Source organism: Rhea americana, unplaced genomic scaffold, assembly GCF_003343005.1.
Source record: "Rhea americana isolate MKP2758 unplaced genomic scaffold, rheAme1 scaffold_6, whole genome shotgun sequence".
NCBI classification, from domain to species: domain Eukaryota; kingdom Metazoa; phylum Chordata; class Aves; order Rheiformes; family Rheidae; genus Rhea; species Rhea americana.
The window spans coordinates 1,231,741-1,248,596 of record NW_028186756.1 but is presented as its reverse complement, the minus strand read 5'-3'; the positions used below and the strand labels follow the sequence as shown (position 1 = coordinate 1,248,596).

General features: G+C 39.7%; 1 protein-coding gene across 1 annotated transcript in view; it reads left to right on the top strand.

Moving 5' to 3' along the window:
• The first annotated feature begins 4,235 nt into the window (after positions 1-4,235).
• COL4A5 (collagen type IV alpha 5 chain) overlaps positions 4,236-16,856 on the top strand; it is a 63,799-nt gene continuing 51,178 nt past the window's right edge. Inside the window, exons 1-3 of the mRNA XM_085319715.1 lie at positions 4,236-4,253; positions 5,298-5,357; positions 16,039-16,128. Of these exons, the coding sequence (XP_085175841.1) occupies positions 4,236-4,253; positions 5,298-5,357; positions 16,039-16,128 (168 nt within the window). The remainder of the gene's footprint in view (positions 4,254-5,297; positions 5,358-16,038; positions 16,129-16,856) is intronic.

Sequence of the window (16,856 nt, the reverse complement as noted above, 5' to 3'; positions counted from 1 at the left end):
AATTTGATAAAATCAGAGTAATTCCTCTAAAAGTATTAACCAATTCTGTATAACTTATACTAACTTGCTCTTAGTGCTCAGCAAATGAGATTTTCCTTTTCCCTCACACTTTTGGAGTCCCAAGTTGCTACTCTCTCCAGGAACAGTATTCATCTGCCTGTCTTTTTATGAGTATTTTGGCTAATGCTGTTGGAAATTCCAGCTCTTGGGGATGAGGGGCAAATGTCTTAATTCCCTCATCATTCACATCTCTGGGCTTGAGGAGAGAGGAGAGGGAATGTGCCAAATGCATAGGGCAGGTTTCTAATCAAAACAAACTTTGAGGATAATCTTATTCTTTTCACTGAGCTGACTGTAAAAAACCTGTGGCTGAGAGTAAAAAGTGACTGATCTGAAATGTTTTTCCTCCAAACTGAAAAGAAAATTCTGTTGGCATTACAAAACAATTTTCCTCAGTGTGTGTGTGTGTAAGATGCAAAAGGCTGAACTTGTTCTAGAAAAGTTATCCTTTGACTAGAAAACCAAAGCCATCCCTCCTTTTATGTACTAATGAAAAGAACTTGCTCTCCGCACAGTAGTTCAATGGGGGACAAGCTGTCAGGAAAACCCAGTGAAAGGATTAGCTGAACTCCAATAGATTAATTAAAGCCCTCAATTGTGTCTTGTTATACAAAAGTCACAGCAAAGGAARTGACAGTAATTGTAGGTGAGTTCACACTTACAGGTACGTGGGGATGGTGGTGTGTGTGGAAACAATGCTGTCAGTAAGAAGCAAATCTGAGCCATCTGATCGCGTTCTTATGGTCTGCTCCTGCTTCTTGTCCATCCTCCTGCAGTCCAAGACTAGAAGATCTTAATGAGTGTGGAGATTAAGTGATTAACTTTTTTATGATCAAGCCAGAACAGTTTCATCCAATGTTTTTCAACATCTTCCCTGTCATGTAYGGTCTGCAGTGTGTCCCAATGGTGAGAGCTAGGAATTGAGCTGCTGATGAAGACTTCTGGCTGGCTAAGGCAAGGCACGAGACTTTGTTAGAAGTGGGAGAAACTGAACAAATGCAGCAAGTGTAACTTCGGTGTTCCTTTGAGCTTTGAAGTCGTTTAATTTTTCAGATCTGAAAACCCAGAAAGTTGCTTAATTTTCAGAACTATTGATGGTTCAGCTGTGACCATGTATGGGAAACTGACTGTAGCCATCTAAAGCTTGGTCTTAATTTAGATTTTCTGTGCTTAAAATGAGCCATTGTGTTTGCCATCTTTGTTTGACTGAAGTGTGGATAACTTGTGTGCAGAAGAAATTCCGAGCATAGCTATGTGTAGTATGGAGCTTTTTCTTCTTTTTTTTTTTTTTAGCACTAATGTAAGCTACAGAAATAAACTTGTGATATCAGAAGTCTCTAGCCTGTGGCTGCTGGGTGGCTGACAAGCTTGCACTGACTTGTTATGCAGTACGTATTCTTCTGTAGCACAGTTCTTATGCCTGCTTTCCCAAGTTAAAAATGGCCTTGAGACTACTGAAAGAGTCTAAACAAGAAGCAAGTTTTTGTTTAGCATAGGTCATTAAGCTTTCTGGTGGTTGTTGACTGTTGTGTTGGCATGTTTGACTTCTTTATGCTATATGGCAGTATGACCTGTAAGTGATGTGAATGATCTTGATGTAGTCCCCATTCTCTGGGCTTTTTCTTTTCAAAAATGTTTGGTTTTGAAAAACTTCATTTGGTGGGTATAAAAGTTGATGCAGATAAGGAATGGACAATCTGCCAAATACTGGTTTTGTACAGGAAGATAAGTCCCTCTGGGGGAATACTTCTTGATAAGCTTGTGGGTGAATAGATCTTCCCAGGATTTAAGCCAGAAATTACCACCACTTAATGGCAGTGGATATCTGAAGAGTTTTCTGATTGCAGACTCCTCTTGGCTTCCCTTCACTCCTCTGTCTAGGAAGGACCATATTTCTTTCCTGTAAGTAATGCATCAGAATTAGAAATCCAAAAGTATATATGAAATGTTCAATAAATACACCCAACATCTCAAGACAGGTTAATTGCCTATATTAAGAGTTTGCTCTAAGTGGATGGACCTAGTCTGAATATATAAATGGCTTTGAAAGATAATCACTTCTTAGAAGTATGTTCTATGGTGGTAGCTATATTGACAAAGCACTTTGAAGTAAGTGGGAAACTTCCTTTAAAAACTAAGTTTTTATGAAGATCTTCAGTTATAATATTTTTAAACTGCAATACTGGGAAGGATGCGCTCTTATCTTTGTGGATCACATCCACCATTATAGCCAGTGTGTGTGGGAAAGGTGCTCCTTGTCAGCTTTTTCAAGAACTCACTTAGTCAATTTTGACGCCAGTTAGCAAAATCTAAAGCAAGTGTGTGTGATCCTAAACTTAAAGGTCTCTCGTTTTTCCTTTTGCTTCATTCTGGGCCACCAAGGTTTGGGAGACTGGAACCTGTGGAGTGCGGGGAGCAGCTGTGTGACCCTGGCCACTTCAGTCCTGAGTGAGGAAGGCTTCAGGGGAGGAGGAAAACCTATGGCTGTTCTGCCCTACATAGCTGGGAGGGTGCAGCAAAGATGGAGCCAGGCCCATAGAATCAGTAAGGTTGGAAGGGGCCTCTGGAGATCATCTAGTCCAAGCCCCCTGCTCAGCAGGGTCACCTAGAGCATGTCAGACAGGGTTGCATCCCAGCAGCCCTTGAATATCTCCAGAGAAGGAGACTCCACAACCTCTCTGGGCATCTCGTAGGGCATAGGATAAGAGGCAATAGATAGAAGCTGCTACATAAATTGAGATTCTTAAAAATGAGAAATTTCACCTTGAGGGCAGTTAATCACTGAAGAGGATGTGGGATCTCCACTCTTGGAGCTATTCATACCGCAGTGGGGCAAGGCCCTGAGCAACCTGCCCTAAGGTGCCCTGCTTGGCATGGGCCCTCCCAAAGTGAATTATTCACAGCTTCCCTGTGTGTGTGTGTGTATATATGTTCTTTTTTTTTTTTTTTTTTCGGGGGGGGGGTTGGGTAGTCTTTGTGCAACAACAATCCTCTTAGCATGATGTTTAACAAGTTTTTGTTTTTTCTGCTGCTTTACTATAGAGGTGCAGACTCAAAGGGCAGAGACTGTTCTTACCACTACCTAAAAAACTTCCCTTCTCAGTTTTGTGAATATTTTGCTTCTTTGTTTTGTGAAGGAGTGATATAATCTTGCAATTATTTCCCCCTTCACCTTCCTTTTTCCCCCTGTTCACCTCACTAGTTTTCCTGAAAACCCAGGAAACTTCCATGAGAAACTGCCTCTGAAGGATTTGAGGAGGATTAAATGAGTCTCTTCTGTTCCGTAGTGTAAACGAATCCTCCTTATGCTGTGTAGGATCTTGATTATGCTTTCCATGGATGCACTTCTAGCACACGAGTTTTGCCACTGCAAAGCTTTTAGTGGGTCTTTTGAGTACTGTGTGTGTGGCTTTTCTTTCCTCTGTTGCCTACTTGGAGTCAGCAAAGACTTTCCGGTAGATCTCACTATGCTATCTTGGTAATAAGAAACCAGCGCTGTTGCCCTGTGAGATAGGTAACTTGCTATTTCTTTGTTTTGGGGACTGTACTGCAAGGAAAGGGAATGTTGCATGTAACTAAGGTTAACTCCTTTGAAGTTTTGTTAATGGAATTAATCCTAGAACTTTTTCTAAAGMAACTTTAATCTACTTTTGAAAATAAAAAGGATCTTTGGCCCCCTGAAACTGAATTCATATGGTTACTCTCCTTAAAAAGGATTTTGGGAAGTTATCTAGTCTAACCCAGCTCTGGCTGTGAGGTTAGGCCATGTTCCTTAGGGCTTTATCTAGTCTGGTTTTGAAACCTAAACTGGCAAGTAAGGATTGGTTTCACTTTGGCAATCAGCTCTATGCTGTCACTTCTATTAATCAAGAATTTTGAGCCTTCATATATATGAAATCTAGCAACTACTTAAAGAGCCAAATGGGGTGCTTGGAGACGTGCCCTGGTCCATCATGTAGCAGTATTGCTGTACTTAAAAGCTCACAGTGCTGAGAGTTTTTCTCCTGCCTTTTGCTGCAAGATGCTTTAGTTTATCCAGGGTTCGTATAGCTCCAGGTGAATTGGGTTGCTTGGGTRTTTTCATTCTGAGGCTTGCTAATGTGTTTAGGCTAAGAGCCAGGGCGTTCCCAATGCCAGGTAGGTGATGGGTCATGTCTCTGAATGCTTCTGCGATAATGAAGGCTAGAATGCAAGTGTGGGTGTACTTGATCTGACACATGGCTGGGTCCCTGCCTGACTGCAACTTTTACTATACAAAATGTTCTTGTAGGTTACTTAAAGGCAGGAAAAGGGACCACAAAGCCTCAGTTTCTTCAACTTTTGAAGCATGTGCTGTACTCTTTTTTTTAGTATACTGTAATGCCTTCCTTTGAACAAGTCAAAAGTATGTCAGGTGGTGTATCTTCTAATGTTCATTGTCTGTACACACATGTAGTAATCAATTTCAGCATCTTTAAAGACAAGACAGTCTTCTGGAGTAAGTGAAATATTTTGTAGAAACAGCCTCTTAGCACACATGCTAGTCTGCTCATCTTTCTGAAAGCAACATGGAAATCTAAGACAAAGGTGGGGGGAGTGATATAAACTGAGCAGATGTGGTACTGAAGAGTTACCTGATTTGGATTTTTTTTCCTTAGATCAAGTTTTCTTGTTCCTCTACTCTGACCTCCACAATATCTGCCTGTCACTCYGCTTATGTTTTAGCTGTGTTGTCATGCTTAGGGATGGAGCGTAAATGCAGTTAGATGAAATCTCTTTTCAAAAAAATCTTTCTTCCATAACTGGGCTGTGGAGAAAAGAATTAATTATATAGTAAGTATCTTTCTAGTAACTGTATATGTATGCTCTTAAGCTTTAGGCTTAGCTGAACTCCTGTGTGAGACCTGACATCTACTGGTGGGAGCTGTAATTGGACTCTTAAGGTGGAGGCATGTGCCTAGAAGCCCGTTTTGTTGAAGGTGGCCTTTTTAGCAAGAAGTGATGTGTTGGCATGTTTAAGCATCGATGTAAAAATTTGTGCAATGGTCAGGGGAACTGTGACAAGTACAGGCACAATTCTCTATTACTAAAGTGATTGAAATTTCAGAGTTCTGTCTACTCAGTCATCTCACCCTTATGCATACTTCAGCTTCTTAGCTTACGGTTTTAGACTTATCTGCAATATTATTACAGAASTTATGATATTGCCTTATGTTGATTTAAAAATGTGTAATTTCTTTTCCTTTTTGTCTTTAAAGGCTTGCCATGGATGCACATCTTTATCCAAGTGTGATTGCAGTGGAGTAAAAGGTGAAAAGGTAAATCTCTAATTTGTTAGTGGCAGACTAACGCACCATCCAGCCATATGCCAGACTTTGCATTTTAATGATAGCTTTTTTTGCTCATGTTTGACAATATTGTGGGCATGCTGCATTTATGTCACTTCCAGCATCAAAGAAAGCTGCAGCTGTTAGAGCACTAGTCTTGTGTCTATCTGATGGTGTACAGAATGGGCTTATAATTTTATCAAGAACAGGGAGTGATGGAACAAAATAATTTTTCCAGACATATGAGAATAGAAACAGTGAAGAAACAGATTCTAGTAAAGTGTAAATAATCCGTATTTACTGTTAAGGCCTGGCTATGCTAGCCTGTTTTGTGGGCAAGCTAAGGTGTGGATTTGTACAATTGTGTTTATTCTAGTAATACTTTAGTAGGAACTTAAAACCACAGGTTACTTACCCTATGTTCCTTGCATTGCCTGCTCATAAATAGTTAACACTAGCTAATATATTCTAAACTTACACTGTTCCTGCCTCATAACTTGCTTGTATGTTTGTATACTAAGTTCATTCCTGTTGCTGTCTAGATGTTCARCTGGACTGTGGAGGTGATGTGGTTCATGTCAGATACAGCTCTCCCAACAATCACAGCTGCCACTCAAGCAAGCATTTGATTGATAGCTAAAAGTGTATTCTCTCATCAAACAGATTAGCAAAATAAGATGATGCTTTTCCTCAAATTCCTTACATGCCAGTTATGAATAACTGCCTTGTACTTTTTCTAGTAATATTTAATGCATGCTATGCATTTTCCCCTAGTAGCTGATAACCTTTCTATAACCTCCAAACCTTGGTTGCTTTTTTTTTTTTTTTTTTTTTTTTTTCCCTTAAGAGCCTTCATCATTACTGCTCTTTAAACAGGTCTACTCTATGCTATGCTCCTGTTCTAGGTGAGACAAAATTATAGAATTTGGACTGCTGGTAGTAATGATGGTGCTGATCTTCTGGTGCAACTTTCTTCTGCCTTCCCTTCCCTCTTTCATCCTTCCCTCCTACCCATTATTTCAAGGGGGAGAGGGTGGACAATAGAAGTACTTGAAAGTACTGTGGCCAGAATTATTAAACCTGAGTAGCTGGTACTGCAAACAAGCAATGCTGAGCACCTGCTGTTTCCTCTAGTTACAATGAGATATAGATGTTCAACTTAATGCTTGCCTGAATCAGGCCTTTTCTCAGGTAATGGAACCTAATTGTAAGTAAATTCTGATTAAATAGCTCACATGTAATGCTTCCATTCATTGTGGACAGTTTGCTTGAGATACCGTGGAGACTTAAAGATGTGAATGTTAAACTTTAAGTGTGTCATATCTAAGCACTTAACCTCTTGGTTCTAGAAAGGCTTTGGGTTTGGGCTTTTCGGCACACTCTAATTTCTGATGTGGGTCAAATGTGTTTTTGAAGTTATATGAACAAATGTAGCTTCAAATGAACCAAAATGATGTAAAACACTCAGTCACTATATGGGCATCATAATATGTTGACAGTCTTACTATTGAATGAGGTTGATCAAGGCAGATGCCCAGTGTTCAGAGTGATTCATGGAGTCACACCTACCATCCAGGTGTCTCCAAACAGATGAGCTCATTCYTTGACATTTACTTGCGTTAATTCATTGAGTATATTCCTAGTTTACCTACCTAGTGAAGAATGATACTCCCTTGATAACAAGGGTTCTCTGGGTTAGTCAAAATTTAAACCTACTTGATATATTCCTACAGGGTCTTCAGATGGAGGATGGCCAAACCAGATGAACCTTAGTCACAGAATTATTTCATGTTTAGCTTGAAGACACTTGAACTTTAGTTCCAAATAAAACTGTAACAGCTGCAATTTCAGAGAACCTATCTGTAATTCTCAGTTGTCCTTTTTCTGTAGAAGTCACAGATATTTTGTAAATTCAGTGAGCCAGTGGCTGTTGCCTGGTTGGTGTGGATAAGAAGTTGGGGGAGCAGGGGGATTGGGAATTACAGCTTTTGGCATTCTTAGTAAAATAGATGGTCCTTTTCTCCCAGTGATTCTACTTTCTTTCTGTGCAGCTGTTATGTGCAGGGACCATAGCACAGTGAGTACTTTCTAGTCCTTCAGTGTCACTTAATGATATTGAAATACTCTTTCCTAGAGAAAGGTGACTATCTTAGGGCTGTTTAGAGTCAGAGGGGTTTCTTTGTCCAAATACAGTCAGCCACTGAGGTATGAGAGCCTCAGTCAAGAGCAAATTTTTAAGTGGCATTTGTATTATGGGGTCTGTTTCTGCTCCTCCAGACTGTCCTAGCTAAYCACTAAGGAGAACTGCCATCTCTCCCCAATTCAGTTTCCAACCTCTGGCCTTTTCTGGGGTAAGTTATAGCTAGCCCAGGGTGGAAGAGAGTGAGAGGCTTGGTAACCTCTTGTGAAGAGAAAGGACAGCAGCAAGGGAAAGCTCCAGTAAAACAAGCCTCATATCTGAACAAGTATTTCTGTAATGGTTTTACATCTTTCCAGGAAAATTTTTAGAGGGCTGCAGACTGATGAAAGTGTAGTAGTATTTTTATTTTTTTTTTGGAAGGAAAACAGAAAGCTTCACCTGCAGTAGGACTGTTGCCTTGCCTCTGCTTTCTTTTATGGCCATGAGCCCTTTGGGAAGGAGGTATTTGAGACTGTCACTTAAATAGGCAGATATAATGCAGGTTTCCATCTTGCAAGGAAGATTCATTTTGAAATACAGGAACTGTGATTCCTCCTTCAGCTAAGTAAAGTTATACACTCCCTCTTGACACAATGTACCACCACAGTGCTCCGCAAGCTTCTGGAAGGCTGGTGAAAGTCTGGCATGCCTCAGGATTATGCAATGAAAAGCAAAGTCGGTAGTTCTCAAATTTGGGACATTGCCTGTGGAACTGGTTCGATCACACCCCCACTACACTTGYCCTATAATTACAAAGCCTCAGTACTTGATTGGCATTGGCTTTTTCCCTGTCCAGTTCTGGAGAGCTGCAAGAGGTCTCAGTCACTGCCATCCATAATGCTGCCTTCTGTAAGTGCATGTGTGGGGGGAGGTTGTTTTTTTGGTCTTAGATTTGTTCTACAATCTTGTATTCCTGCAAGACACTTAAAGCTGTCTTCAGATGATTGAGTTGATCTGTAGCAGTGTACTACTTATGTATACATTTGATGAAAGTTTCCAAACCAGGTGGTATCTTTCACCYGGCCTTTGTGCAACAATTCTTTACTATGGCTGAATGTAAATTACTGCTGCAACAACAGACTTCATGTTTTTCTAATGTATCTGACACTCGGTATTCCTGCTTCTTCCACCAGTCACCTCYGAACTGGGAGTCAAACTCTAGCTCCCCTTGCCCAACTGGTATATGAGCAGCATTAGGCAAGGAGTTCTTTAARTTATCTCCCCTCTGACTCTCCCAGTGGCAGTGTGACAATGCATTTGTAGAACTACTGGACATTAGTAGTACAGAACCTTGTGTGGCATTAGGAAGACAGGACAAGCAATGTGAAAYGCACTCAGCCAAGCCCTGCACGTCTGTTCCACTGTGTTTCACTTCTGGCACCTAGCTCCTGCATCCAAGGCACTGTTCACTTGCCTCAAGTCAGCTGAARTGCTGCTCTGCTTAGCAGAGCCTAGGGAGTCCTTTCTGATACTCAGAAGTAGCTGCTTTGCTAAGCATCTTAGGATTTACTTCAGGATATCCAACTTCTCAAGCCAACTAATACAAATTGGACTGTGGCAACTAAGAAAGCTCTCTTCCTGTCCTCCTTGGCAAACCACTGCTCTTTAACTGCCTGCATTATGTCAATGGCGTGTTTAACTCTGCCTCTGCTGTGAGCTCTTGTAGCATTACAAAGACATTATGTGTTGGAAGATCAAAGCACTGTAAGCTTTATGGGAAGCCTATAGTGCAATGGCTGACAAAATAAAAAGCTGTTAAGTTTTTCATCTTCTGCGTGGGCTCGTTTTACTAAAATTAAATGTATGAAATGGGTAAACTGCAGTAATATTTCAGTCTCATGAAGAGATGTCAATGAAAACTGATCACAGAGCTAATAGCTAGTGTTCCCCAYCCCCAAAAAATAATAATAATAAAAATCTGTGCTGAATGATGAAAAATAGAGTGCATTAGCTGCTGCATACAGCAGCTTAAGAGAAGGAAAGAAATACTTAATTGCCTCTTACTTAAGGAACTGCTGGATGATTGGTGGCATTTGTGAGCTCAACATGCCTCACTGCTTAAAGCTAGTTCATAAATAAAAAGCCAGCTAAAGCAAATAAAAATAAAAATAAAAAACTCCACTCCTCTCAGCAAGACTTATAGCTTATTGGGCTGTTTTTGCAGCAGCTGAAAACAAGATCCAGCACTGTTGAAATCAGGTTCCTAGAGATTTGGGGCAATATTCAATCTCAGACTGAGAGCCAAGAGTTACAGTAAGCAGCCTGCATCTTAGAGGCTAAGAGGGCACGCAGCTCAAGACTACTGTGGTTTTACTTTAAAGGGACCTACATGCTGCTACCAAAACATGCTTTCTCACCTCCCCTTATTTTGGTATTCCCTTTCTCCTGTGCTTGTGTGACTGTGCTCAGAGCTGTCAGTAAAATCTTACTGAGAACAGATCTCTTTGCAAACTAAGTTAATTCTCAGCCAAATAAGCACTGTGATTAAAAAAGTATTTTGCATGGCAAGTATTTGTATAGATGTGATAGAAATGTGTGGCTCATGTTGGGAGGGACTAGCTTTCTCCACTACACATTAAATGCAGATCAGCTCAAAGTAAGTGGGAATAAGCTATACYGTTCTGGATGAACGGGGCCCATTGGGTTTTACCCATTCAAATTAAGTTACACAAATCTGCTGGGAAGCAACTCTTCAGTTATTGCATGTGGTTAATTCATGGTCTTTTAAAGGAGAACTTCACAGTGGAAAGGGGTGCAACTCTGAAGACTCAACTGGATTTTGGGTTTCTAATATACTGCCTTGGCATGGCCTCAGTGCACAGGGTCCTGGCAAGAACAGCTTATAATGCCCCAGTTCCAAAGGTATTTTGGATACCTTGCCTTTGTATGCAGATATAAGAAATGCATAGCTGCTTACAAAGTTTTTTTTTTTTGTTTTTTAATATATAATATATATATATATGTGTGTATATATATGTATATAAAAGTAGCCATGACGTTTTGAACCTTCTGGATGTATAATATTGAAAAAAACCTGAGTCTTGGGGAAAACTTCTCATAAAATCCTTGGGGGTCCCTATTTCCTTCACTATTTCTGACAATAAAATTCTGTGCAGACCTAAGTCAAGATCAGCGTTCTTTTTTCACCAGTGACTACAGATTGTTAAGAAGTAATTGAAAATTCTCAATTTTTGACTACTTCAGTGTGAAAAAGTATGTGGTTAGCATCTGTGCTACACATRCATGTTGACCTGAACTGCAGTGAAGTAGCCATATGTTCTGAAAGGTTTGCTTACTGCCCTGGCAAATGGCTTGTTGTTGGAGCTGGATTGTTACTGCTTTTGCAAGATTAAAGAGATGCTATCCTGAAGTTTTTTTTTTTTTTAATTACAGATGATATCGGAGATTTTTTTTTCCTTGTACTTCACTATTAAAATATACCTTTAACACTACTGTTTGTGGTTGGCTGGTGTATTTGTTTTTAAACTTGATCTGGATTAGACACTATAGGTTTAATTCAATTAAACTTGTCAGTATGCTTTAAGTTGAGGAAGAATTTCATTTGACTATTACTACTATCCAAGGCAACTTACTGTTATTTTTATCTTATCTAGAAAAGGGAGAAGTAGTAAGGCTGTTGCAGCACTTCTGCCTCCTGTACATCTTTTAGTAATACTAAGGACCTTCACCTGTAARTCTGTTTTTAAGTAGCCACCCGTAGTTAGACTGTAATGGGGACTAGACTGTATAGAGACTGTATTTAGCCCCTTGCTGATTTCATAGCAACAGCAGGAAACAAGATTTGGTCTCTGCTGCCAAATCCACAATGAGAGGTGGGATTTGGGAGCTTAAAAACTGGGGCATGTATGGGTGACAACTTTTTTTTTCGTGTTCTTTTGCCTTTAATCAGCCAAATTGCATGAGCTAGGGCTCTTAACCAGTTGACCGCCTTGCCAGTAAGAAATGTTACGTTAGCTGAAATGAATCCTTTCTGTGAATGACAACCTCAGTGCATACCATGCAAGAAAGTACTGAGACCTTGTGTCTGGAGTCTCAAGCCTCTGCTCCCTATTTAAAAGAAGATGGATTTAAAGCTAGATTTACTTAGTGCCTACAGAATTAACAAGTCAAGCAAGTTAAGCACTGAGTTCCTGTTTTATGTTCTTGTAAGTCCTGTTCAGTACTTGCCTTCCTCTTTCGGTATCAAACTGCCATTGAAAAGTTGACCCATCCCTCTTATCATTAAAGGGAGAATGAAATATGCAGACAGGTATAGATGATGATAAAGAGGGAGAGAGGTAACTTAAACAGTAATCTCTCTCTGCTTCATGGATGAAGAATAAGTTTTTACACCTTGGTGCTTTGGCATGTTGAAGTAGTGCTATTCTAAATGCTGTGCTAGAGCATGAAAATTATCAGGAACAAGTTCAGATAGACTGTAATATCACAGGGTCTTCTGTTGTGAATGCTTTGCCTCAGGAGCTAGCTTTTGTTGCTGTTCCCAGTATCAAGTTATCTCCCATTACAGTTTCTGGTGCTGGTAGTACCAAACCATTCTCTGGTTCAGTTATTGTACTTTGACGCTTGTTGGAGCATCCTAGTTTTTGCAGATGTTATGGCCAGATGCTTACGTATATTTAAACAACAAAACAAGTTTATAAAAAATCTGTTTTATATTTTTTCTTTAATGGGCTGCCCAACTACTATTTTTCTGAATTTTTATTTTACTCTGGAATGTTTTTCTTTTTGGGGGGGAGGGAGAAATCACATTTTAGAGACATCATGTAGGCGTCTTGTTTCGTGAGCGTACCACATCTATGTAAATATCCTAGCTTTATTCCCTGTAATTTCTGTTATAAATATCTATGTTTTAGGAAGGAATTCCATAAACATAAATGACYTCTGTGTGCTTTAAAATTGTCTCTATCCTTGATTTCCTAAATACTTGTGTAACTGGAACTATGCTAAGTTTTTTCATATACCTTTTTAATTGGCTTAAAGCATAATTTAGGGTGTTTCCCAACTGTTCTTTTCTTCCWATCCCCTAAGCAATAGTCATGTTCAAGCTCATAAGCTGACAATTTTGCCACATCTGCATAGCTGGTTGAGGCCAATTATGTTGAAACTACTCTGGATTTATCACTAAAATCAGAATGTGACTCCTTACTTATTCTCTACAGTAATGATGACTTATAGCTGATGCATCTTTATTCTACTGTGGAAAGAATCCAGTGCCGCCCTCAGCTGAGCTGAACTTTCCCTAGTTAGGTTCTTTTCAGTAACTTCTAATCTGAAACAAAAAGCATCTAGACTCCCTCAGTACTACTGTCTGCATAGGAGAAGCTGGCTTGTGAGACTGAGTTGTTGTACCCATAGGAAGATACATAACCTGCTGCCTTATTATACCCAATGGTATAATGTCTTTTTTTTTTTTTTTGGTATTGGCTTTTGGCAGTAGATTTTTAACATTTCCCTTCGCAGTTTGTGTGTGCTTCAGTGTTTGCAAGGCAGCTGGCAGCTTCTCTTGGCAAGTTCAGTCTTCATAACGTCTGAATCTTAATGGAAACAGTATAGTAAATGCAAGGTGTGCAACAGGAAAGTCTGAAGAAGCAGCTATGTCTGAAAACCAATGTTATTAGTGGTATGCTCGTGTGTAATACTGAAGTAGGAGACAATGAAAGGATTCCCTCTGACATCATGTCTATACTAGAGAGCTTACTCAGGTTAGTTCSTTCCCTTTCTCCTCTTTCCCCATCTCTTTCTCTAGACATTTTTTTTGATCAAAGATAATAATTATAGTGTTAGTAACTATTTTCTCTGTAATCAGTATGATACAGTTCCCTCAAGAAGTATCTAGTTTAATCTCTTAGCTGTTCCAGTCCTTCAAATTGTCTGTTCGCTCCTGGGGGTAACTTGCTGGTAAATGCCATCAGAGTTGCTTTGGCAACAGTTTCTTCATGCAAGGCTTGCTGGTTGCAAAGTAGGCTTGAAAAACACTCATTTCATAGTTTTAGAARTATATCGTCTAGTAGCATCTTTTGTTTCCTGTATTTCTTGTTTAATTCTTTGTCTTGACGCATTTCTTGCTTTCACTTTTAAGTTCTTGGTACCCCAGTTCTGGCTGCCTAGAATGGAGACTGGAGGGTAACCACGTTTTAGAGACATCTTGTAGGCTAGCAAGCACCTGGCACATCTGATTTCTCTTGCATGYGAGCACATTTTCTTAGTGTGCAAACACAATTCTTGCCAGAGCTTGCTCCAAAATCTGGCTCTGTCTAATGTTTTCCTTACTGGGCGCTCCCAAATTCCTCATTTTCTCTGCTTCAGGGACACACTAACACTTTCATATCCTGCCATGAGATAATAACACTCCTCCAGTCTTGCTTTTTGGATGAGGTAGCACGCCAGCTGTACAGCCCCATGCAAAAGTAGAGCCTGGCACCTTGTATGGAAGAAGAGAACCTGGACCCTGATTGTCAAGCTCAAGTTAGCCTCAATTTATGATGCGATTTCAGCATTTCCACAGAGGACAAAAGGTATCTATCCTGTGTAAGAGCAGGAGTGACCTACAGTGAAACAGGAGTATGTTTACATTTTAATTATTAGAAAAACAATTTTAGCAGAATTGTTAATGAGCTGTCCTTTCCTACCCAAGTCCTCCTGAATCTGACTATGTATGACTAAGTACAGCTTAGTCTTTTCTCTGCTCATGTTTGTGCAGAGCCTTTGATGCCTCAAAGTGTTTTCCTCATTTGTTTCCAAGGAAGCAATACAGCAAGTATCAGAAAAGCCATGAAGAAAAGCCCTGCTCTRTTTCTTTGCTCTGAATATTTTTCCTGAAATCTTGGTTTCTCTTCTATGTTTTGTATGCAATTTCCGATTTTCTGTACCTTGCAGTGCAATACAGAGCACCTGCCTAAGTAGTATTGTGAGAGAAGCAGTGTTTAAGAAACCTAACACTGCTGTCATGCTGAGTACCTGAAGTCAATGCATGCAGGATACAGCTTATGGGAAACAGAGAGGAGATGGCTAAAGCTTTAATGCTGTCTTCTCCATGTTGTTCTTAAGGCTGTGGTTAGATGCTTTTATCTGCTTGCAATGGACAGTCTTCAATCTGCTGCTGTGTTCCTGAAGATGAGCGATTCCTGGTTCAGTTCCTTCCCCTGACTGTGGAGATCTAGGCAGGACCTCTGAATTCCCTGCTGAATGCCTTAGCTGGTAGACTGCTATCTAATATAGTACTCCTGTGCTTGCTGAAGCTGTTCAAGAAAACAGTAATTCAAGATGAATTGCTTCAAAGAATATACAAAAATCTGTTCAGCTCTAATCTAATGATAAAGGTACTTGTTGCAATGGAAGAATACTGGGCCCAGGGCTCTGTTTCTTGGGCAGTTTCTGCAGTTTGCATGATACAATAATTGAGGTAAACATACAGAAGTTGTCCTGCAAAAAGGAACCAAACTGTCTGTAGAGCAAGTAGGAGAAAGCAAAGTACCGAACAACCACCTGTGCCATGAGCATTGTTCTGCTATTATTCTACTGACTGAGGCAGCAGAGCTGTAGGAAATGATCAGTGTGTGTAGTTGAAAAGTGCACTATGATGTATATATGTATGTACAAAAAGGTATGTTAATTCTAGGTCTGCCTAACTTCTCTAYACTGACTGAAGCCTTAATATTTAGTGATTTGTGTGGCTCTACGATATATGAGGAATACAAGCGTATGTGTTTTATGAATTTGCAGCTATGAACATTCCAAAACTACAGAAAAGCATATTGTTAGTGTATGYTGACAGGTGACAGGGTAGCATATAGTGGTGTACTAATCACGAGCATTTAGCAAAATACAGTTACCACAACTGAGGAATATTGCTTACAACTTAAGCATAAGGTGACAGATAAAAGGGAACATTATTTCTTTGCTGTCCTATGTCTATCTCTCGTTTTAGTTCGTAAGCGCTTTGAGCTGGAACCATTCCTTTCATTCTATCTTTGTACAATGTTTAGCCTACAGTGCATGACTAGGATCTTGGGCACTTTTGTATTATAAATATCAATCTTGTATGATGATAATAATCAAAGTGATGATAAGCAGCAGTCATAGTATAGACTTTCACCCTTCTGAAACTTCTTAAAAGTGTTGCAGCAGAGGTGAGTTTTTGAGAGACTTGGTAAGTAATAAACGTAAATTTTTATAGGAAGAAGGGAGAGAGTGGTGCATTTGGGCAGCCCAGGAGAAACAGATTGATGAATTATTTTGATCYAGAGGTAGCTAAAATACTGGATAAACGTCCTTTCAAATTTGTTTAAATGGTGTGATTAAAGGCAAYGTACATGCATGTTGTTCAGGAAATGTAGCCAGGTGAAATGTTCAATCAGTGAGACTGTTATTTGTCTGTTTGACAACTTCCTATAGAAAGCCAGAAAGAAGTATTTTGTTTTCTGAATTTATCTTAAATAACTCATGTTTTTGTCTCCTCTATTCTTTTTGTAGGGTGAAAGGGGATTCCCAGGCTTGGAAGGGCAGCCAGGTTTGCCTGGGTTTCCAGGACCAGAAGGACCTCCTGGTCCGAGAGGCACAAAGGTAAGTCACAGTTCACTTCTACAGCATGGAAATGCTAAGTATTGTTAACTTGCTCATAGTGTTGATCTCAAATTATTCCAGAATTCCTAATTATCATTRGTTTAACAGTCAGAATCTTGGGAAGTTGAGATTTGACATTCTTCTGTTTGTTTATTTTGAGCAGTCAACTGTACCGAAAACATTGGTGGATGTTTCCTATTCTTCTCTCTATATATATATACACTTGCAAACTTCGTGCACCAATTTATATCCTTTCACAAGCTACTGCAGATTAGACTCGGAGAACAGATTTGGCAAGTATTTTGCTGTAGTGTAGTTTTATTAACCGATACACTAATGCACCCTGTCACTTAGTTAACTCTGAGTAGTGTTTGACCATCAGCCTTCAAGAGTCCCACTACATGGGCAGCACTTTGCACCTGGTGGCATTCAGGGGCAGGTTTTTGATGGGGCAACATGAATGAAGGCATGAAAGCTACATTGAACAATGCAGAAGAAAGATTTGAATTCATTTTTGCTTGCTGTTAAATTACAAAATCATGCTCAGATGGTGTAATATGGCATGAGAATGCTGAAAAACCTCTCTCTGAATGTTTGTGTATTTAATGTGCACAGACTTAGCCAGCCATGATCTGCCTATTTCTTTTGTAAAAGTCCATAATATAAACTAACAGAAATGCATCATAAAGGAGGAAAAAAAGTAGTAAGTAGGTGACAGGGAAAAATGA